The following is a 23288-nucleotide window of genomic DNA, read 5'->3' as shown; positions in this document are numbered from 1 at the left end:
TGGGATTAGTAATGCACTACCCTGAGACACTGCATCAAACTCRTAGAGTTATCAAGAAATTCTGAAGTGCACATGACACAATACTTAGCAAATACTTGTCAATACGTTGAGAGAATAATAAATATTGGAAATACTTACTTGCCACTGAAAAGTTGTTGAGTGGATATGGCAGATCCACATCCTGGGGCTTCTCCTTGTAGCCTATGAAAGAGCCATCTGTCTTTAGCAGGAAATATCTTGGCCGCCAGTTTTTTATATATTCCCCTAGAAGAGAAAAAATGTTCTTTAGTACTGTAAAAAAAAAGAAATGTTGATATTAAAAAAAATATTATTAGTGTCAAATATCAATTATACTAAAACCTTTTCAGATATGTTTTAAATTTACAAAGAGAACTTAAACTTCCTCCCAAAGAAGAGAAAATGAAATTGCAATGGTAAGCCTCAACAATAAAATGATACCTTTAGAAAAAGGATCTACAAGCATCACACAGGAATATTCTGTAAGTCTAAACTTTATTATACCATATTCTTCTAAATCTTACATCTTYATACAGTCTGAAATTCGGTACAAGTGAAAAGGAGTACTCCAGCCTGAATTAAATAACAAAATGAAACCTTAACTACTACAAGGAAGAATGTTTGTCTTGCAGAGCCAAGGCAAAAATTGCTAATTTCTCAAAAAATAAACTGTAAGCAAATACAAGATGATGTGAAATGGGAGAATCTACATATATATTTAACAAATCTACCTGAAAGCGAAAGGAATAAATATCAAAGAACAAAAAGCAGAAGCCAGTCAACTTTTAAAAAGATCAGTCCAGCAATAAACCCTCCACCTTTTCTTCCTCCCTTCCTTAGTCTCAGCAGAAGATTCTGCAAGCCATGAGGTATTCAGACACAGAGAAACACAGAATAGGAGGCAAAGACACAGTACCTTTATAAATGTCATTTATTAACTATTTAAGAGTGAGAAATCTCACGAACAGTCCTATACTTTACAGTGTCACACCAAAATCTCAGCAACAATTCCATCTTTAATGTGTAACTACTCAGATATGTACAGATGAGTTTAGATCAGCTTAACTTTTCTTTTGATTTGTATCAACTCTGCAGATTAAATAACGTATGTACAAGCACCCATCAAGACTTTGAAAAATAAGTAAATCATGGTTTCATCATTATACAAGTGAGCATTTTAAGAAAAACAGTACATGCAACAATGCAGAATATGCAGCAGCACTTAGGACTGAAAGTTGCCATTTGTACTCTTTATGCTAAAATACTGTTCTAATCTGATATCTCTAGACTATATCAAAGTGTCACTGTGAAACAGGAAACTGGAAAATTATTACATTCCTTGTGTCCAGTTTTCCCATTTTACAAACTGCTCAGAACTGACTGCTATCCAAGGGCTGCACTGGTTCTGGGCTAATCCCAACCTTTCAGTTGAGCTTATCACCTCAGCAAACTTTTCAATCGAGCTTATCACCTCAGCATCGTATTAACTGTGACTATACAGCTTTCAGACATCTTGGAGATCAGAAAGAAGTTCACATCCACCTGCCAAACTTTGTAGGCAAAGGCAGTGGGGAATGGAAAAGAAATCTCTAGCACTAATTCAGCTGGGAACATTCACATTGATACTGTAAGCCTGAATTTCATACTAGAAAATCTCAGCTGAAATTAAAGCAGACAATTAAAAAAACCAAAAAACAGATATGAGATATTCAGAGTTTGGAAGAGAAACCCCAGTGTAGCACTGGAAAGCACACATGTCGCTTTAATATCCATAATATCCAGTGAAAAACTGTATTGTGATTATATGGAAAGGTAGCAGTTTAAGTTGTTTGCTAAATGCTTGAAAACAAAATAAACATAAGCATAAATAAAAGTATAACTCTTCTTTCTAAGAACACTAAAAATATGCCCTAAGACAAATTTGCTGAACCCTATGGTTACTCTCAAGACCTCAGGTCAGCCCAAAACTTTACAAACTACATCACCCAATACAAGTTTTAAAAATATTAACATCCTAGTTGCTTTCTTAAACAAAGCATAAGAAAATCTTCTGTAAGCTTTTCATAAACTATATTTTACTTAACTGTAACAGTAAGTGACCATTACAAGAACACGGGTCTGCTGCTAGGTTTAGAACTCTGTCAGGAGCTTAGTCTTACGTGGAAGATGCATTCACTGGAGGGCAGGTGACTACAACTACTGTGGAAGAGTTCAAGGACAGCATCCAACCTGTACAGCATACCAACACACCTGAAAGAGGTCAGCCATCCAAAAATTCAAGTCTCAGGGAAAGCCCTCCTTCCTGTAAAGGATGAGCCAGACAAGGAGAYTGGCAGACTCTGCTCCACAAATTACAAGTGATAGGGTAAGTACACTCATTAGTCACTTTAGGGAAGAAACAGAAGTCTTCACTTGCTTATACATACACCCTYCAGCTCTAAACCTTTCAAAAAGGAGAACATTTTAGCAGGTGCCCCGAGACAGCCAGAGCACACTTATCTGATCGTTTATCCCTCCTCCTCTTAGGAAAACATTATAGCTTGCATATGGCTTCTACTGGGAACTCCAAGTCTCTTAATGAGAAAATTGAACAGATTTYTCATCATCTAGTGGGTTATGCAGCTGATGTTTCATCTATAGAAAAACCATTAGAAGAGCATGACCAGCGCTTCCAAGCTTCTCTAAAGTGAGCTAGCGATGACAGACGACAGCTAATCACAAGAAAATGTAAATATTGAATGGCACAGAAGTATCAGTTTATCAATGAACATAGTTGTTGCTTTGTCGTCAGCCTGCAAATTATAGCCAGACACAAGACAATTCAAAAACAACTCTTAGAACACTATTGCTTCTTAAAGACCTTGTATTTCTTGCATAAACATATTTATCTGAAAATGTTTTTCCTAAATGTTTCCCCTAGATGAGTCCAAATAAGGCTATTTTTTCAAGATGTCTCTACAAACACACAGAGAAAACATAACCTGCTTTTTCCTCGAAATGACCAATATTCCAATCCTTCTTCAAGGTCTATACATGAATATTTACGACCTGTTCTTTATTTATTTTGTAATTTAATTAACAAATGGGTGAACACTTTTGATGAATAAAGTAAACAGTTATATCTGTGAACAATTCACTTAACTACTGAAGTGGTTTAATGGCTCTCAAGATGCACTTCAGGTGTTCTCTTATAATTATGTTTCTTCTATACAACCTGCTCAAAACTGGAAAAAAAAAATTAGTTTGTACCTCATAAGAGACATGTTTACTGAACTGCTTTGAAAGAGAAATCCTCCATATAAAAAAATACTAAAATACAGGAGAGTATTTGAAAAGGAAAATCACTTCCTTAGGCCTTCTAAATGACCACCAGAGCATAAAAAATGCATCTTTTACAGTATGGACAATATTAATCATTTATAAGTGTCTGCAGTGTTTGTTTACCAAATATCTGAACATAAACAAACAACAGGAAGTTTATATTTGGAAATYCATTTATTGAAGTGAAAGAGATTTCCTGAGATATGAGAAGTCCACACACAAAGGCTAACCAAAAGATAAGACATCCTGACAATTTAATGAAATATAGCTGAAGTAGATAAAAAAAAAGTAGATTAAAAAAAAAGAAAGAAAGAAAGAAAGAGAAAAAAAAAAGAAACGAAACAGTGGATCTGCCATAGAGGATTAATCCGTTTGTATCCTGCTTCCTGCTGAGTTAATGCAAGCTAAATTATTATTTTGCTTAAATTTACAACCTTCTAAGTTGAAAACACACACTCTTAGGATGTGTTCACTAGACTGTAAGAAGAGCTCTCTAATTTCAAACAYTAGAGCAAAGAAAGCCAAGTAACACACATCATTTTAATTCTGGTCAAGGTTTTTAAAGCTGCTAGAGAAAAGGGGCAACAGAATTTATACCTCACAGACACATGAGGTATAAATATATACCATGGGGAATGCATATGTACATACAGACACAATACAAATTCAGAGTCAGTTTTAGGGATTTTTTTTTTTCAAACAGCTACTTAAAGCATACACCCAAAACAGGAAACGAGACAGCAGTACATTCCTGAGGCACATGAAAATACAATCTGATCTTCAGGCGAAAAGCACCCTCATAAAAGGCAGCTCTTTAATTAGCATTGTATTTAATAACACACTGGATAACAACAATAACAAAGAATGCTTAACGATAGCTCTTTTAGAACGTGACCCTTGTGGCTGGCTATGTAATCCCTTACAGCAACCTTAATTTTTTTTTCCCCTCTGATGGCTGTAACAAGAACCCTGCCTTCAGGATATTTCAGAAAACATGTTTGTTCTAGTGATGTAATGTCTGTGGTCTTGATGCTGCTGAAAAGCATCACAAAGAGGAGTTTTCTAAGAATCCATGCAAGTCTTCAACAAACCCGTGTTAGGGTTCAATCACTCCAAGTCATCAAATTTTTTATTTCACCTCAGGACTCAAACCTTTGAACATATACTTCACTTCTGATCTGATGGTTGCTATTTTTATTCTTATCTACTTCTAATCCTTAGGATACAGAAATTCAGCAATTTGGAGAAAAAAATAAAATTTATTAATTTCAAACTAATCTCATTATTTTAAAAAACCTGCAATTTTAACAAACTGGTCACTTTTGCAAAAGGTCTACATTTTTCAGTATGTAAATGGTTTTAGAGGTGTGAAGGAAACGTCTTTAATATACAGTGCTGATATGCAACAGAAACCTGAGTTCAAAAACTTGCTTCCTTAAAAGAAGCAACAGCTGCCACACAGACATAAGTGAGATTTAAGGGGGGCGAGAGGAGGGGGGGCATCAAGCAGAGAGCTCAAAAGTCTGCCTCTTCTGTGTCTGTGTCATTAATTTAAAATGGCTTTAACAGAAATAATACGCAAATAAAGCTCCCCCCTCTTTTAAGAAAGCACTTTTATTTTAAATCAGATTTCAGTTCCCCTACACTAAAGGTTAATAAATGGGAAGAAAAAAATAAAAACTGAATGTATCTAAGAACAGCATTAAAGAAAATTATACAAAAGAAACTAAATAACTATATATAACATAATTTCTCTTTAAAAGAATCTAAATGGTAAGTAACATCAGGTCCAGTAAAACATTAGAAGTTTTGCCACTGGTTTTAAGATTGAATTTACTTACCTTGGCCCTCTGAGGGCAGTGTTACCTAACACACGATTAGAAGCATCAATAGACTACTTAACTAAAGTCAGTAGACACTAGTGAATGTAAAGCACTTCTGTTATTTACTTGCTTGTGATTTCATGAAAATTAAATTTGCAATATAGTTCAAAAGCATTGTAAGAAAAGAAATGTTTTAAAAATCTGGAAGTATACCTGTGTCCACACAGTTGAATATATACCCCTCAGTATAAGGTAAATTTGTAACAGTACCAGTATACAAAGTTTTGACAAAATCTTCTTGCACATCAAAAAATAAAATAATACTGACTTTTTTCTAACACATGCGAGCATTTTAAAAACCACTTGTATTATATAACCTTTCATAAGAATTTTCAAGCAGTTCAAAGAAAGTCTCGATTAGAAACTTTTTTTTTTTTTTTTTTTTTTTTTTTTTTTTTTTTTTTTTGATTCTCTTACACTGTGAGATAGTGATTATTGCAACTGGGAAATGCTATGTGTGGGCAGAATATACACCATCACTTTATACAACAGTTAAGCTTCCATCAAGTTTCCTTCAAATTGGGGGAATAACATCCATGAGAACTGGATATAAGCATAAGCAAAATGCCTTTCTAAGCTACCAGGCTATCTGAGAACCCTTCCTGTCCACGACATAGCAACAGTGCAATAAAGTTAGCAAGACAGGTCAACTCTTGTGCGGCTTCTCCGAGCAGCATGGTGAGAAACCAGCACAACCTGCATCAACGGCTTGATCCCGTGAAACGACCTCGAGCAGTGTCACAGCTGATGGAGGCACCACGCAAGCAGAGATGACCTTCTCCTTCACATCAGCCAAGACATACTGAAGAGAAGGCAAAAGCCATGATCTTATTCTCTAAAGAAKTGGTAGGCAGTGCTCAAAAACAGGGGCTGCCACTCGTGAAACAGACTAACCCCAAGTAGAGAAGTGGAGTCACCAGGGAGAAGCCACCGATGAGACTTTCCACAGTCCCAGCTTGCTTCTTGGCAGCAAAAGCAACTAAAACTGAGCTTCTCCACAGCAACTTTTTCTGTGCTGTTTTTCCCTTGTTTCTTCCTCGCAATTTCAGAAGGCAACCATGCATTAGTGCTCAAGGTAGATGCACAGATGGGTTCAAACCATCACCCACCCTGACCTTCTCATTAGGACCCTGGAACGAGGCAGCATCCAGCTTGTGTAACAAATACTTCAGCTTCTACTGTTTTTTCAACTCTTTCCAGGCGCATTATTATTAATCATTTCTCTAAAATATACAGAAGTCAAGAGGAAAATATTCAGTAACAGAGAGACATATCACTATTCAAATGTTAATGCTGTTTAAAAAACAGTATTTTCTAAAATGGGCATCTAAACTAGCTATGCAAAATTATTGATGTGTATTGTCATCTCATGGAAAATAAATGTTGACAGTACATGCTCAATTTCAGCATGCACAAAATTTTGTATTTTTAAAAACTCCTACTGGAGGTACGAAGCTAGCTGACACCCTAACAAATTGAGAATTGACCTTTACCGTATCCATTTTGAGCCAACGGGAAGAAAAACTTGCCAGTTTCAACATCACTCTCACTTCCCCTTCATTCTTGAAGGATAAGGATTAGAACAATAAATAAATTAAATAGAAGTTGATATTATTACATGCTGTCTAGAACAACATAGTCCTGTATTGCATCAACAACCCAGAGCTACACAGAAGATCAATATTTTCTAACTATGTCTCCTATTCAGGAACAGAAACCCAATGTGTATATCCTGGAAACATTTAGAGACACTGCTCATGTTTTTAAAAATTCTTTCTTGCACAAGATTTGGTAGGAAGGAAAACCAGTCTGCTACAGTAGGTAGCTGCTTCTCAAAGAATTTTTATACTTTTTAATAATATTGAGATGTATTTATGGTAAATGCAAAAACAGAACATTTTTAAATAGTCTCACATCAATTTGTCTTCTATCATTGCAAACATCAAGTTCTCAGTACTTTTAAATATATATWTTTTTTTAATAAAGCATTCTGTTGGAACCAAGTGGTACTTTGTATAATATATAAAACATTTTCCTTTCCCTTGTATTTATCAAGTGCTAGTAAACCAATGCACCTTTTTCAGATTTGGAATATACTTTTAAGAGTAGGACACGTATGCAAATACTAAAACTACACTGAATAAGGCAGTCACCTACAGAAGTATTGAATTAAATTCAGGTACTTGCTAGAATGTATAAATGAAACCAGATGATAAAAATGTAAATCATTTTTACATGTTATTAACTGGAATTAAATGTCCTATTAATATTCTCTAAATACTCAAAACYTTTTGCAGAAAAGATAGCTCTAGTCTACATGAGAAGAAATCTCCAACTTTCAATTGTTTGCAAAAGAGTACAGTAAGTTCAACAGTAGCATTGCTCTTCAGCTGAGTTTCTTTGACAGATTAATGTATTGTCAAAAACTATGYGACTTTGCCCTCTTAAAATTGGTACTCTTGCTAGCATGTTTTTGCAAAGCAAACTGTCTTGCTTTTAAAACTGGCACATTGCAGTAATTTTAATATAGCTCCTGTAAGTTTCTCCTCTTCACGAGATACACTCCCAGCCCCAGGCCTTGCCAGGTGCCAAAAACTAGCACTAATAACTCTTCATCTGAATTTTTACCTCACGTGCACCATTAAAGTCAACCTTTTAACTTCTTCATTTAGCCACAGTGACTTGCAAATAATCAATTTTGAGACCATGTAAGAAACATTCCTCAAACTGCCTGGGTTGAGAGAACRGTTCCATTACTGCTGTATATAGAAATATTTACCTTAAAAGTCTTTGACTGCATGAAATTCTTTGGGATAAACAGCAACACGGTATTATCCGGACTAACTTGGACTTCACACCTCYAATGGCAGAACATGAAAAAATGGAATAAATCCATAGAGAAGAACTGACAATCTAACTCACAGGCAAAAAGCAATTCACCGTTTGCAGTGCTGACGACCCATGTCTGGACTTGGATGCAAAAATTAGTATTTGGTATGAAGCAGTCACACCCAAATTTTCAATTACAATTAAGTTGAAGACATAATCTAAAATTACCTCGTTCCACTCAGCCAAGATGATGATAAAAGGAGACATCAAATGCTCCCATCAGTTGTTATTGTTGAGTCAATGAGCTAAAGACCTCGTGCTTATTAGACCTAAGATGGAAGCCACAAAAAAAGGGGTTCTTTGGCTTTTCTGGGTTTGCCAGTAGCGGTGGAGCAGTTAGGCTCACTCGGGTAATATTTAAGTCATGTTGTGACTAACCAAAAATCCTTGTTTTATACTAATGACTGAAAGACAAATCCTTAACCGCAACCATAGTGCACCTCAAGCTATTATTTTGATTTCCACTTTGCAGCTCAATATACRAACCAGATGCTGAATTTGCATATCATTTTTAAGAAGAAATGTTCATGATTTTAAGTTCTCCAATTGTATCTTTAAAATAAGAGATCACCTGGAGAAAATGCTTTTATTTAGGCTTTTGGGGCTAGCTTAATTTCTCTCCATGTTTGTATCCATTTTCACATTTCTTTTGTGTTATCCTGGAAATTCATAATGAGCGGAAATCACCAAATAAGAAATAAGAAAGGATTTTAAAGTAAGGAAGAGAAAATACATATTCCTATAGAGCGATCCAAATTTATTGTACTTGCAACTGTCAGATAAAAGTTATGCCTGATCAGCTCCTTGCCTTTGGAGAAAGAATGGAAAATAGGATCAAGTGAAAGAGAAAATATGTTGCTAATCTCATTCTAACCCCCCAGCATTTACTTGTCTACTGTATAATACGAGACAATCACCAATTGGCATTTTCTGCACAAGAGAAGCTCAGGATGCAACAGTAGGGGCATGCACCGTATCCGTCTTGAGGTAGACAGACAAAGCTATGTAAGAACTTACATAGCACCTGCCCACCAAACGTCTGGGGCTGATACAACTGCATTACTATTACTTTTTCTGCTTCCACCAATACCAAATTTAGCGAGACTTTTTTTTTTTTTTTTTTTTAAGCCACCACATGGAAAAATCAAAAGTTTTCTTTCCTACCAGAAAGGCTCTTTTCAGGAATAAACAACGGAGGGAGAGAAGATATTAAACTCCTGAACTAATTAACAGAAGTAAAGGAGGCGGTGGGGGACAATGATAATTAATATGTACCCTCCTCCTAACCAAATCTCCACATACATTCATTCTGTATATGCACACACAACAGCAGCATCATAAACCGTCTCAAGTTCTTGCCATTATTCAGTTCGACATCTGCACATGTTTATGCGTCTCTCCAAACAACCTCTTGAACACCCTGCTGGAGCTGTCATTTTTTTCTTCTCCCTATCTGGCAGATGGCAAGTCAACAATCGGCATCAACAGCAGCCGAATATCTCCCCCCTCCATCCAACCCCCCTAAACAGACACAATAATAACTTCTTTGTGCTTCCCCACAATGCAGCTGCTTAAACCATTTCGCTACAAGGCTGCTTTGCCTTAATAAAAAAAAAAAAAAATCCCTTCTGTCAAGTCTAAAAAGCAGCATAATGTTAAGCAAGCTAAAGCCACAGCACAGCTGCAAACGGGCAGACACATTGACAGCTCCTCCCTTAACAAAGCCCTGTGAATTGAAGGGGGTTCATCTGAGGCTCACACAGTAATTAGTATAAAAAAGTCCGACAGCCTCTATTATGCTAGGAAAAAAAAACTGGACAGAACTGGGCTGCTGTTTTGCGTCAAGAGTTCTGCTGCAGAGTAGATAAATCATGTTGGGTTTTTTTCCTCTCTTTTTAAAGACAGTAATAAGGAGGATGAGAGAAGCTAATTTGAAAACTTGGACACAGTAATTGTACCATATGGTGAGCATTTATCCCTTCTGAAATACACGCTAACAGTCACTTACATGCACAGTGCTTTGTTTTACAGTTGTTATTCTCTCTACCATATTCATAAAATGGATCTGAATATCYGATACTCCAGAGAAGTTGTGTGTAATTAGCAACAAAACTGCCTGAGCCTAGTATAGGCCTACGACAGCAGTCTATTTAATCGCAGAAAAGTCCTTGCCCCGAATTTAAAAAGTGTCCACTTTAAGGACTTTTTATTATATATGATCTTAAACTTGTTTGAGGTGAATAAAGTACAAAGAAGTAGTTTACTGACATTAATACTTCTTGAAACCGATGGCTCTAAAATACATCAGCAGGAGATATTTTCCTTTTCTTCAAAGCAATATATAGGAATTAATTCAAGCAGCATTTAATGGTGGCCACAAAATATTTAAGTTTCATCATTCTTGGGAACGGAACTGTTCCATAAACTTGCACAGTGAAACCAAACTTCAGAGTGGGGCATGGGAGGGAGACAAAGACTTCAACCTCCTCCCTCCCTTTAATACCTGCACCGTATTTTCCAGTATTTTTGTCAGCAATTCCACCACTTCATTTATAAGGRCCTTCAAAATCTTGAGAATAAACCATCCAGCCCTCGGGGACTGCTTGCTCTTTACCACATACTTCCAGCTTTTCACCCTGCTTATACCACCAAATTATCAGGGAATCGCAGAAGGTAAGAAAACAATTGAGCAAAGCTGGGAAAAGGAAGTATCRATTTTTTTAAATAAAGAAAACACAGTGGTTAAATGGCAAGATTCTTAAACCTTGAAAGTACTGTTTACAGAAAATAAGATGCAGTGAAAGTAATAAAACAAAAATCGAGAAAAATAGAAGATGAAAATTTGGTGAAAAATTAACGACACAAAATAAAGTCTCTAACTGAGGATAATGGTATTTGCAAAGAAACAGAATGATTTCTTTCTATCCGTCTTTACCTCAGAAAAAGAAAATCAGAAATCTGCTTTGTGCCTTTTAAGGTGACAGACACTTTCAGTGACTTTGGATCAAAAAACAAGTATCAGCACAGAGTGCTAGGTACTAGGGAGTCTCAGGACTAGACAGCATACCTCCTCAATTGCTAAAGAATTTTAAGCGTGAAGTGAAAATTACAGGCAAAAAAGGTTATCTTTCGATGATGATAATTAAACCAAATGGTTAGAAAGTGGCAAATTTTATACCAAATAAGGGAACCGCAAAAGCTTAAAAAAAAAAAAAAACTTGAGAATTTCAAGTCAAGAAAACTGTTTATAATTCTGTTTTTGATCACACTCTTATAGAATGCAAACTGACATAAGATAGACAAAGCATCAATGCCTCTCAGTAGAAAAATCATGCCCATAGTACATATGGGAATTTTTAAAGACTGTCAAGCAAATAAAATGGGTAAAGGCTAACTGACACAATTTACTTCACTTTTAAAAAGCTTGCAGTAAGTTTTAGGAAACAGTAGTTCTGTAGGGAAGAAAAAAAGCTGTGTGGTGGAACAGATTAGAAACTGTGTWAAAAAAAAGACAGCAAAAAAGAATTAGATAGTCAAATTTAAATCAGTGATGCTCTATGGTTCTATATTAGGAACATTTTTACTCAACAAATACATCAATGATCTGGTATCACTGCTGTGTGTACTGAAAGGCAGTAAAACTGTGTGTCTTTCAAGAATGTGAAGAATTTCAGAGTGACAAAGCTAGTATAGTGAGCAAATGAAATACAGTGAAGAATTGCTCAAAGTAATAAACATCTAAAGGAATAATCTGAAATACTTACACACCCTGTTTAGTTTTAAATCAATCACTGAAGAGATACTAATCTAACCTTTGCTTAAGTATGCAGCATTGAGAAGAAAGAAAATAAATTACTATCAGTTTTTAAAGTACAAAATTTAAGGAACACTGAAAATATTTTTCCATGCTATGCAAATAAATTACAGTTCTGGTCACTACTTTCAAAAAAAATCACAAGAGAACAGAGGGGCTTCAGAGACAAAGACAAAAAAAAATCCCTGGAGTTGCAGAGAAGCAGGATGAGGAGAGAATGACTGGATTAGGCTTCAGTTTCAAAGGAAGGACTAGGACAAAAGGACGTAATGGCACAAATGACCAATAGCAGTATAAGAGTCAAATGAAAGGGACACATTTTCAGAAGAGTTCAGGAGCAGATTTTCAAACATTCAGCATCTACAGCTAGAACTAGAATCCATAATACTGCTCAGTAACTAGCAGCTCACACCACGCCAAACTCTCCCCCTAGCTCAGCCCCCAATATATACTAGCATCTTTATTAAACAACAACAACAGCAACAAAGCCTATTCTTGAATGCTGTAAGGCATCTCCAAACTTGTGTGAACCTTTTTTCTTYTTAAGTGAAAGTCTCACATCCAGAAGACTGGAATAAACAGTCAACATAGGCAGGTTGCTCCATTAATTGCTATGAAGTTTTGTCCTACCATGAATCTGGTACTAGCCCCGAAGTATCCACAGTAAATTGAAGTCACAGTCCTTGGTCACTTTGGTTCATCTCAAACACAAGTTACTTTCAGCACTGTGTTTGGGAAGGGGAGGAACATTTGAGAAGGAAATATGCTGTGCATCCCATCTCCGCCTCCCTTGTGTCAGCACTGGCATCCATGCAGCTGAGCCAGGTCAACAAAACAATCTAGCTGAAAACATATTGTTTAAAAAGAAAATCTGACCTGATCAAAAGACTTCTAGCTCAGCATACAGCTAGTATCAGCATAAAGCAGAGACAAGAAATAATTGGCTGAGGGCAAGAAAGAGACAAGGTAGAAGAGGCGTCAGCATGAACTTGTGTAACTACTGATTAGCCAGATCATGGGTCTATCAGATAATGGCAATTCGTGTTTTCCAATTAAGCCGCATATTCAGGTTTGAGGGACTCAAATTTCTAAGATCATCTTAATGCAATGATGCTAAGATAGGTCTGAAGCAATATTAAACCAAGAGATTGCCTAAAATAACTTTACATTTTATACAAGCAAAATTAAAATATATTCTGACAAAATTACCTCTTTATCTACATACACATAAAAATACAGATAGAATATATGTAAATGATATGGGATCTCTACAAACGTCTATACTTTGGCAAATACATTGAAAACACACTTAAAATTCTCATTTTGGAAGTAACTTGAAATAAAATAGTTTGACATTTACTTGTGAATCAGTAACTATAATTTAATCATATCAACAAAATCTTAGCAATACAGAGATGCCAATATAAACTGATATTTTAAGCTGAGTAAGCCAGGCAATACCTTCTACTTCCTACCATACTAGCACCAAGAAGACGAGAGTAATAGGGTCGCTAATGTATTTTCCTCAACTTACAGACTACACCCAAGCTAAAAAAACCCTCTATTTTTTAATCTCTATATTCTACATATTTATAAAATACCTTACTGTTTTACACCGTATGAAACACCACATAAGAATCATAATACAGTTCAGTTCTAAAATGTATGTTTTATAGTATTTTATCTTGCATAATTTGTTAAATTGAAATTGCCATAAATATTCAGGCATCTGAGTTTTTTTTAAAGAAAGTCTTTTCCTGTATGTTTTTTCCATCCTTCCCTGAATTAAAAAAAAGCTCAACAGATCAGCAGAAACACAAAATTCTCCAGCTTACTATTTTATTAGCACATACATTTTATCTCCTTTTCAAATTTTTTAAATACAGTTATAAATCATGAGCTCCAAAATTCCAGCCCCAAGCTGACACTCAAAGATGGCTGATCTGGATAAGACACACAAACTTATCTAGCCAAACGTAGCAATCTCAGGATAAGGTTTGTCACTGATTTTCACTAACATACATATATTTCATGGTTTCTCTAGTATGAGTACACATTCTTTCCTAATCTGAATTACTTAAGTTTTTAACGACTTGACTCTCCAAAATAGTTTTGACGTGAAAGGCAATGTAATAACATATCCGGTGACCTTAAAAAGACCCTACCAAACTCTACAGTTACTGTATACAGTGCAGAAGTCAAATTTCATACTAGAGAAAACAATAATAATCTCTTCCTAAAACTGGCATTTCTGAAATTGTGACTGATGACTACCAATCGTTTAACATTTGTGACATCAAAATAATAGGGACCAACATGAAACTACATTTTTGATATATTTACATTAAAAATGAATTAACAAATTTGATATGGTTTTAGCTGATAGGTTTTTTTTTCCTCTGGAGAGGCAACAGCAGAGTTTTCTAATTAAAACGCAAACTGACTTACAACACTGACTTCAAAATCCATGCGAAAGCCTGTACTGGTGACACCACAAATGCTGTCACATCTGAGCGACTACAGAGTTGTCTGCAGAGGATTTAGACATGGTCACTGTAATCAAAACGTTTATTAGAGGGAGCTGCATATTTTGTTTCTATTTTACTGAATTATGGAATTCTCTAAGAATCGTGGCCGCAACTTCTTTGTTAAAATAATAAATTAAATAAACTCTAAATAGCTGAAATGTACTACAAGGATGTTCTCTATAATGGATATAGAAATTCGTGTCACAGAGTGAAAGGAAACACAGTACTACACTTCATATTTCCATCAGGCTTTAACAATGATGTTGTAAAAACACTGATATAACATTCACACTTTCTGATTTGCTTAAAACAAACTAGAACTTATTATTTCCTCATATTACTAAACTACCAGTGATAAAACACTATAAGATGAAAAACACACTTTCTCCGTACTTGGAATATTTTCAAATTAAACTTAACCTTCACGGTACTTCAAAGCAACACATTATCTTCCATTTTTCCTGAATGCAAAATACTAACTACCAAATATTCATTTTTCTTATGCCTGGAGGTTAACACATCTGAATCAAGAAATCTTCGCATCACTGGTCCAAATCCCCAGACAGAATATTGGAGACAGAGATGTGGACACTCAGTTTATGGGGAAACTGTTAGACCTCTTCAGATGTGTCCCATAAAAAACTTCTCCTTTCTCTTCTTTCTACCTGTGCAGCTTGGATACATGGCACCTCCAAAAGTACAGGGGTATACTGGGGAAGGAATTGCAACAGTGCAGGTGAATAGAGCGCTCTTAAGCATTCATCTCAACATTCAGAGCACACTAAATAGTAAGTATAGTAAGCAACAGAAATAGTAAGCTTTGTTTGTTTGAAGTGATCAATACTGTATAATTCTTTGTACAAACCCCCAATAAAGATAGCAAAATGAAGAAAGAAACCTTTCCAAGAAAGACTTAAACCGAGAAAAATAAATTCTGGTACAGAACTTCTTAAAAGATCTTTCAAAATTTCATATTTATGACTGGAACAAATTACAAAAGAATAAACCTATGCTTCTGCTTCAAATTTCCAACAGAAACAAACCTATTACCAGAATTAGGTATGAGGACATATGGGCAGTCTATCACCTAACCATCAAACTACAKTACTAAAACTAACACATGTTTGTGAATCTCAAGTAAAATGTTGCTTTGTCTTCTGGGGGTCTTGCTGCAGATGAGTGCCCGTTATGAAACGGATGCATCTTTTTCATGCTGAAGTTCCCATGGGAATTACAATTCCTTAGTAGCAGAAACAGATTTTTCATCTTCTCTACCCTAAGTGTCTTCCACATTTTGGTTTATCAACTGTGTATGCAAGAAAAGCAAGCATCAGCAGCTYGAAGAGCCTTAACAAAAGTTTTTCTTCTACTAGTCTACAGTTTAACTCAGTTAAATTTTATGGCAAAGCTTTTTAAGATTTCAGTGACAACCTGATCTTTTTATCAACAGATCACATTTTGATAAGGAACGAATGACTGAAATTTAATGACACAACTATCAGTTACAGACACCAACCCCTCTTTAGCCAGCCTGAGCTGTTTAAGGGGATGCACATTTCCCAGAGATTTTGCTGTTCTCTAATGTACTATTTATCTCAGTACGGGATAGAGTAAGGCGCAACCAAGTGATCAATAATATGTAAGCTGTAGAAACCTTCTCATACTCTACAAGATTCTCATCCTCTTGAAGTAACAGTCTGTTTTCTCCATGGGAATTGATTATAAAAGTTGTTTTCAGAATCCTTCAGTTCTGACAAATCAACGCAGACAATACTAGACACTGTTCTTCACTACATCTCAGCTGATCCAGCTGAGGAGAAATCCTGCTTCCTCTTCCTTCCCATCATGTATTTCAGGTGTTCTCCTTGTCTGATCTACCAGTTGTGCAGGTCAGTAGTCCAGCTGGAAAACAAAATTGGATGGTAGGGAGAGTAAGATAGTTTTCTGTCAGATCAGATCTCTGACACCATCAGCCTTCAAGTCACCATCTTCCCAAAYTCACATAAAGTGGCAAGAGGGATGTGATCCAGAGCTTAGCAGAAACTCCTCTCTCATCAGCAGCACACTGTTCAATCTGATTATCTGTAAAAGAAAATATCCTCTGGATATAGTTTTCAAAATTTCCCTCTCTCTCTGGCACGCTGGGTATGTGTTTGGATGATCTGGTTATGTGCATAATGGGTAGGATGGCTGTTTGTTTCTCTCGTATTGATAGTACAAGCACCAAAGCACTAGGCGTACAGCTCTTTGCTGCATGGCCTCATGCTGCCCAGCTGCATCCTTTGTGGGCATTTTCTCCTTAYGGTTTAACAGCAGAAACAGTAATATTGTTGCCTTCAACTAATGAGGAAAATCAAGTGACTTGCATGATACTTCAGCTACTTTCTCTCCCACAATGTCTGTATCTGCACTACCACAAGTACCTTATGGTTTCTTTGAACAACTCCATTTACTTAACGTATCAAAAGAATATTAAGAAATTACTCGATTACGATGATTAAGAATCTTCATGAAGAGAAGTATAAAGGACTAATGAGATTAAYTTAGGAGAATAAGAAAACAAAAATGCACAGTAAAGTATGTTAAACACACTACATTCACTTAAGAGTGCTCTATCTGTCCACAGYACTGAGTACAAAAGTGCTAAAGCAGTGACAACAGCAGTACAGAATTAACAAGGATTAACATTATCAAACACACTGGTGACTACAATAATTTTAATATTTAATATTGATACAGTAGTTTTGAGTTGTCATATCAACAGGCACCTCAAAGAAAAAACTGATTTTTTTTTTCTTTTTAATAATTCTATTCTGAGCAAGTCTTGGATAAATCCTTCACAAATTCATGTTCAGTTACTTGTCTAAATATCTTGTATGCAAATCTGTGTAGGGTATTTTGTGATTTTTATTCATGCTGTCATATATTTTCAGGCAAAAAGGAACATTGGATCACTTATTCTGACTTTATCATTTTATCATGAAAGCAAGCCACACAATTTCCCCCACTTATGCATATATTGTTTTTTTGTTGTTGCTGTTTAAAAAAAAAAAAAAAAAAAAATGAGGGATAAGACCAGAAGGAGACCACTGTTTGATTTGAAGTCACCTCCACACCTGTAACTTCACTGGATATAGCTCAGCATTTAGTTTTCTTTTTTTTTTTAAAAAAAAAAAAAAAAAAAAAAAAAAAAAAAAGGTTTTCTAGTGCTTATCTTCCAAACCGCATTCTGTCATGGCTTGAAGGTATCAAGATACTCTTCTTAGTATTTTTCAAACCTCCCTCTAACTCACTCTCATTGCTATAGAAAATTTTAATCTCTGCTCTAAATACATTTGGATTTAACACTCAGTCATGGGATTCCATTATCCCATACTTTAATTTAAATTAAAGAGCTCTTTACTTTGCCCCATTAAATTTCTTTCACATGGCATAGCAACCAGATACCCTCAATATTCATACAAGTTCTTCGAACCTCATGCTCTACGGTCATTCTTTCCAACACTGAAACACTGTCATTTTTCTCCTCTACTACTTTCCCAGGATTTAAATATTCATTTTAACATTAAACATTAAAAGAGAAACTAGAATGGAGCTCACAATTCCCATCTCCCTATGCCAATGATTTACTCCTCTGTACTCTTACTATGCTCTTACTATGCATCTTCGAAGACAGCTAGGAAACTATTTGCTGCAGAATTTTGCTAGGAGCTCTCAGAATTACAAGCATGAAAGAATCTCAAGATAGTATCCAACTCAGTGAGTTTCAACCTTTTTCCGTTTGTGGACCTTAACATTTTCCAGGAAAAACACRGAGTCCTGCATATCAAAAGAAATGGAAAGTCTTTACCCTGGCAACAAGCTGTCTTGGTTTTTTTTTTCCAGCTACCTTTTGCATACCTTTGCATACCAGATACCTTTGCATTTTCAGTGCACCTATCCTCCTGCAAACAACAGGATGGAAACTACTATTACTACTATTAACTTATTAGAAAGTCTCCCATAATGGAAAATTTTGCCAGCTCCCCAGAAAWCTATTCTAACACTTCATGCATAGGTTTAGCATTGGAGTGGAAAAAAGGTGGCTAAGTAAGTCCAGTACACAAATATTCAACATCAGGAGAAAAAATTATGCAAAAATGAGGAAAATAGTTAAAATTAAGAAAGGTCAAAATTAAGAAACAGCCTACAAACAGCCTGAAACTATTAAAAATACTGTAATAAAAGGCCAGAAAAAGCTGCCACAATTAAGAGGAAAACAAAGTCGTCCCCCCTTCCCCTCCCCACTCGGCTGTCTTAATGGCAAAGTTAAAGAGGCTGTTATAAGGAAAAAGTCAGTATTAAGAATGAAAAGATTGCCCAGATGAAGAGGAAAAAGATCTCAACACATGGTAGAGATCCATGTGTTGATCATGGATCAACACACAAATAAACAGAAAATTAAAAAGGCTAGAAGTGAATTTGAAGAGCATCTTGCAGACGATGCTCAAACTGCTCTCTAAGTTCATCAAAACCAGGACGTCAGACAAGACGTCAGTGGCACTGCTGGATTACAAAAGCACAGAAGTGTAACGCAAGGACATCAAGGCCACAACAGAGAATACCCAGGAATTCTTTTCAYTGGTCTTTACTGCTGAAGACACTGAAAAGATTTTCAAACCCAAACCAGTCCCCACAACAGACRGGTCAAGGCTATATGATTTGATGTAAACATGTAGGCATTACTAGGCATCAGTAAGTCACCAGGACTCGATGACAGACAGAAGAACTGAAGAAACTGAAATGCGGAAGCGCAGAACTGCTGGCCAAGGTATGCAACCCATCCCTACAAATAAATGGCCACAGTCCCAGAAGACTGATGGAGACAAAGGGAGACCCTGGAGAACTAGAGGGATCCCAGGAACTACCAGTAAGTCTGTGCTCTTCGTTAGGTCAGTAGAGTCTCTAATAACAAGTGAGATCACAGCGCACAGCGGTAAATATGATTCCTGGTAAGAGGGCCAGCACAGCTACTGCGAAGGGAAAGCCTGCCTCTTGAACCTGCTGGAGTTGTACGAGCATGTACAAGGGGGACCTGGTAGGCCTAAAATATTTCTATTTCCAAGCATGGTTGACAAGCTTCCTCACTAAGGAAACTAAGCTGCCACAGGATAGGGGAAGGAGATCTTGCACAGTCTGAAAGTTGACTAAGGAACCGTAAAAAAAAGGTAATGCTTAACGGTCACTTTTCAGGATGAGGAAGAGTCAGTAGTATGGTCTCCCAGAGATCAGTGCTGGGATTATTTTTATTCAACATCTTCATCATTGACCTGGACAATGGTGCAATCCATGAACTCTTAAAACTTACAGATGACAGATTWTTCCACACAGTCAAACACCATGGCAATGGCATGGAAATCCAGAAGGACCTCACAAAACTGACCAGGCAAAAAAGGTGACAAATAAACATCAGGTAGATAAATGTAAGGTAACATGTCACGGAAAAAAAAAAGAAAAAAAAAAGGAAAAGAAAAAAGAAAAGCTAAATCGTGCCTCACAGCATTTATCTTGGAACCAGGAATTATAGCTCAGGAGAGGGTCTGGGAGTCACTGTTGACAGCTCTATGAAATCATCAGTTCATGTAAAGCATGCAAAAAAGAAAAAACTGACAAAACATTGGGCATTTCAAAAAGGGTACTGAGAACAAGAGAAAGGATGTCATTTTGCTGATAAAAAAAATTGCTATGCCTACATCTTCATTACTATGCACAGTCTGGTTTCCACATCTCAAGAAGGAAGTAGTGGAATTATGAGAAAGTACAGAGAAGGGCAACCAAAATGATCTAGGAATGGAGCAGCTGCTTTTATGAAGAGAGGATTAAAAAGGCAGGGACTTCTCAGACTCTCGTTCACCAAATCTCACGGTCCAAGAATTAGGTCACCTGGTAAAAATAGCAGGAGATCCATTTAAAACATTAAAAAAACCCACTCAACCTTCCTTAAGAAGCTTTCTTTTAACAGGTGCTTCTGAGACTTGCTGCCACAGGAGGCTGTGGAGGCAGACAGCTAGCCAGTTCAAAAAGAGCTTAAATTTATGGACAACAGATCCATATATGGATACTAGAAGGGCTATGCAGGGACGTACCACCTAACATTACTGATTTAACAATTCTGGACACTGGGAAAGCACAAGGGTAATGAACTGTGAGAAAACGGCCAAGCTTGCACGCTCTCCCTGAAAACCACCACCTTTGCCACTGCTGGTGACAGAACACTGGTCTAGATGGTATGACTCATTAGGTTGTTTTTTATGTTACGATTACTTTTAAAAGGTTTTTCCAGTATGCAAACCATCCTTCCTTGCCACTGCTTAAATCCACTATTTCCTCTCCTCTCTGCTGTAAACATGGAGAACAAATTATATTSCACTTTTTCTTCTTTAGCCTAAATAATTGCAGTTCTTTCAACCTATATCCACAGGTCATATTTCCTGTACTGCTGAACACTCTCATTGCTTTCTGCTGGTCTCTTTTCATAGTCCACATCTGTCTTCAGCTGCAGCACCCAGAAATGCATGCAGTTGTCCAACTGAGACCTGAATTACTCAGTGGAGCAGAAAGGTGCATCTTGCAGGCTCTGTTACTGCATGCCTACGTTTGCCTCCTTTACAATAGCAAGAGGTAATTAATATTCAGCTTGTGATCCATGGTAACTACTGGATTCTTCTGTGAAGAGCTGCTACCTAACCACTTGTTCTGCATCCTTTTCTGTGTATAGTTGATCATTCTAGGGTGCACAGCACACTTGCACTTCCCAAATAGTGTCCAGTTCCTTACATATCATGTTTCCAAGTTACTGCTACCATTCTGAATTTGAATCCCATCCTCTAATACACCTGCAGCCCCTTTCACCCTGGAGACACCTGAAAATGTAGTAAGTATTCTCCTTCCCAATACTCAGCTCATCAGTGAAAATACTACATAGGCAGAATGCATGTCAAAACTCAGCAAAAATATGTACCATGTACACTTTCACTTTGATAGAGAATCTTTAATAATTACTGAACATCTTTTTATTAACAGTTTTGCTGTTAGAAATAAACCTCACAGTTGTTTCATGTAATGTATGCTTGTTTCCCTATAAAATAATTTATTTGCAGCATATCAGAAGCTTGACTAAATTCAAGGTATGACATCCAAAGCTGCTCTCCTATATAGAGACAGCTACCATGTCAATGAAATGGAATTTGACTAGTTTGATAAAATTTAAACTTGCCAAATCCACAATGACTCATCTCTATTTTCTGTACACTCATAGCTTCCTTGTTCCAGTGTTTTCCCTTAAATTAAACTGATGTTAAGCATTTTGCCGTACTAAAACACATTTTGTTTGACCACGAAAAAGCATGAAAAGCAATCCAGATTATTTTCTCAGTGTTTATTATTACATTCCAGTCTACGTTATCTATAAATTTTATCAGCAACGATTTAGAATTTGTTTCCTGAAGTACTGAACCTGTCAAATACAGCCAGACATAAAACTGATCTCTGCAGCACAGAGTCAATCAAATAGAACTCRACTTCCCATACCTTAGCCCCCAAATTTTTAGACGTACCTTCCAGTGTGTCTTTGGCCAGAAATAGTATCATAAAAAATTATGACAGAAAAAAAAAGGGAATCCAGCTTTGTCTCAAAAGCAGGGAAGTACCTACTAAAAACTCTCTTTCTTTTGTTTACACCATGACCGATATTTAACTCTGGCATTAACACAACATAGTAAAAGAGTGTTCCAGAATAATGGCATAATTAACTCAAAATGCCCACTGCAAATATAAAAGAAAAACACCTTCAAATATTCAACAAATAGCACCTTGCCACAACTATTGTTATCTGCTGCTGCCAATCAGTATTSTTATGGTTGTACAAAGACTCCAGTGCACCAGACTGTCGCTAATTATGTATATTCAAGTGATTAGCAAGCACTTGTTGCCTCGTTCACACCACCCTCCAAACAGCAGCCTTTGAGAGGAGAATAGACTGCAAATTTATTGAGAGAACACTGTTAATCCTTTGGGGAGAATGTAAATGTAAACAGGACTACTCTACATCAAGGTGCTTTGACAACAAAAATCATCTGCATAAACACATGCTCAACAACAAACAGGTGTTCTATTTCACAACTAGCGCCCATTTGATGCTTTCAAGTAAGCATTATGCACAAACTGTTAGAAGTACTTTGAAACCAGCTGCAATTACTATAATTAGCTGTTTTCCTACACTTTGTTTTTTTTTCTGCTGTACCTGTTCTGTATTGTGTTGGTTGCAATCTATAGTCTCAAAGTGAAACTAAGGTTCTAGCCTTTTGTTTAAAGATTACTATCCTTTCACTTCAGGCTGAACTGTGATAAGTTCATAGTCATCATTAAAGTGCCACCAGTAATAAGAAGATGTTTGCAAAAAAATAACTTAACAGTCCTACAAATGTCAGGTCACTCATGTAACACTCATCATGAATAGGAAAACAAGGACAACTGCCAAAATAGCACCATAAAAATAGTAAGCCTTCAATGTTCAGGATTTCCCTTTTTAACAGAAATGTTCCCAGGAACTTGCAAGGTTTATTTTTATTAACAAGAACTTCGCTTCGAGTTTTATCAGACAATAGGTGGGTGAAAGTCTTGCCTGCAGATAGCTACTGCTCCTAGTTAACATTTAAGAAAAAATTATTTGGACAGAATGCATGTGCTTCCCTCTGTTTAATGAATACAAAATACACTCAAAGCACCCCTACATAGTTTTTTAATTGTTTAAATAATGTATTCAAGTGTCATTTCAGTCCTGCTTCTCAGCCTTTT

General features: G+C 36.3%; 1 protein-coding gene across 2 annotated transcripts in view; it reads right to left on the bottom strand.

The window, feature by feature from the left end:
- AKT3 (AKT serine/threonine kinase 3) overlaps positions 1-23288 on the bottom strand; it is a 146555-nt gene that overhangs the window by 79622 nt on the left and 43645 nt on the right. For both annotated transcript variants that reach the window (XM_085300603.1, XM_085300604.1), the window contains exon 2: positions 139-264. In XM_085300603.1, coding sequence (XP_085156729.1) covers positions 139-264 — 126 coding nt within the window. The remainder of the gene's footprint in view (positions 1-138; positions 265-23288) is intronic.

Source organism: Rhea americana, unplaced genomic scaffold, assembly GCF_003343005.1.
Source record: "Rhea americana isolate MKP2758 unplaced genomic scaffold, rheAme1 scaffold_166, whole genome shotgun sequence".
Lineage (NCBI taxonomy): Eukaryota > Metazoa > Chordata > Aves > Rheiformes > Rheidae > Rhea > Rhea americana.
Note: the sequence above shows the minus strand (reverse complement) of the source record. Positions and strands in the feature narration are given on the sequence as shown.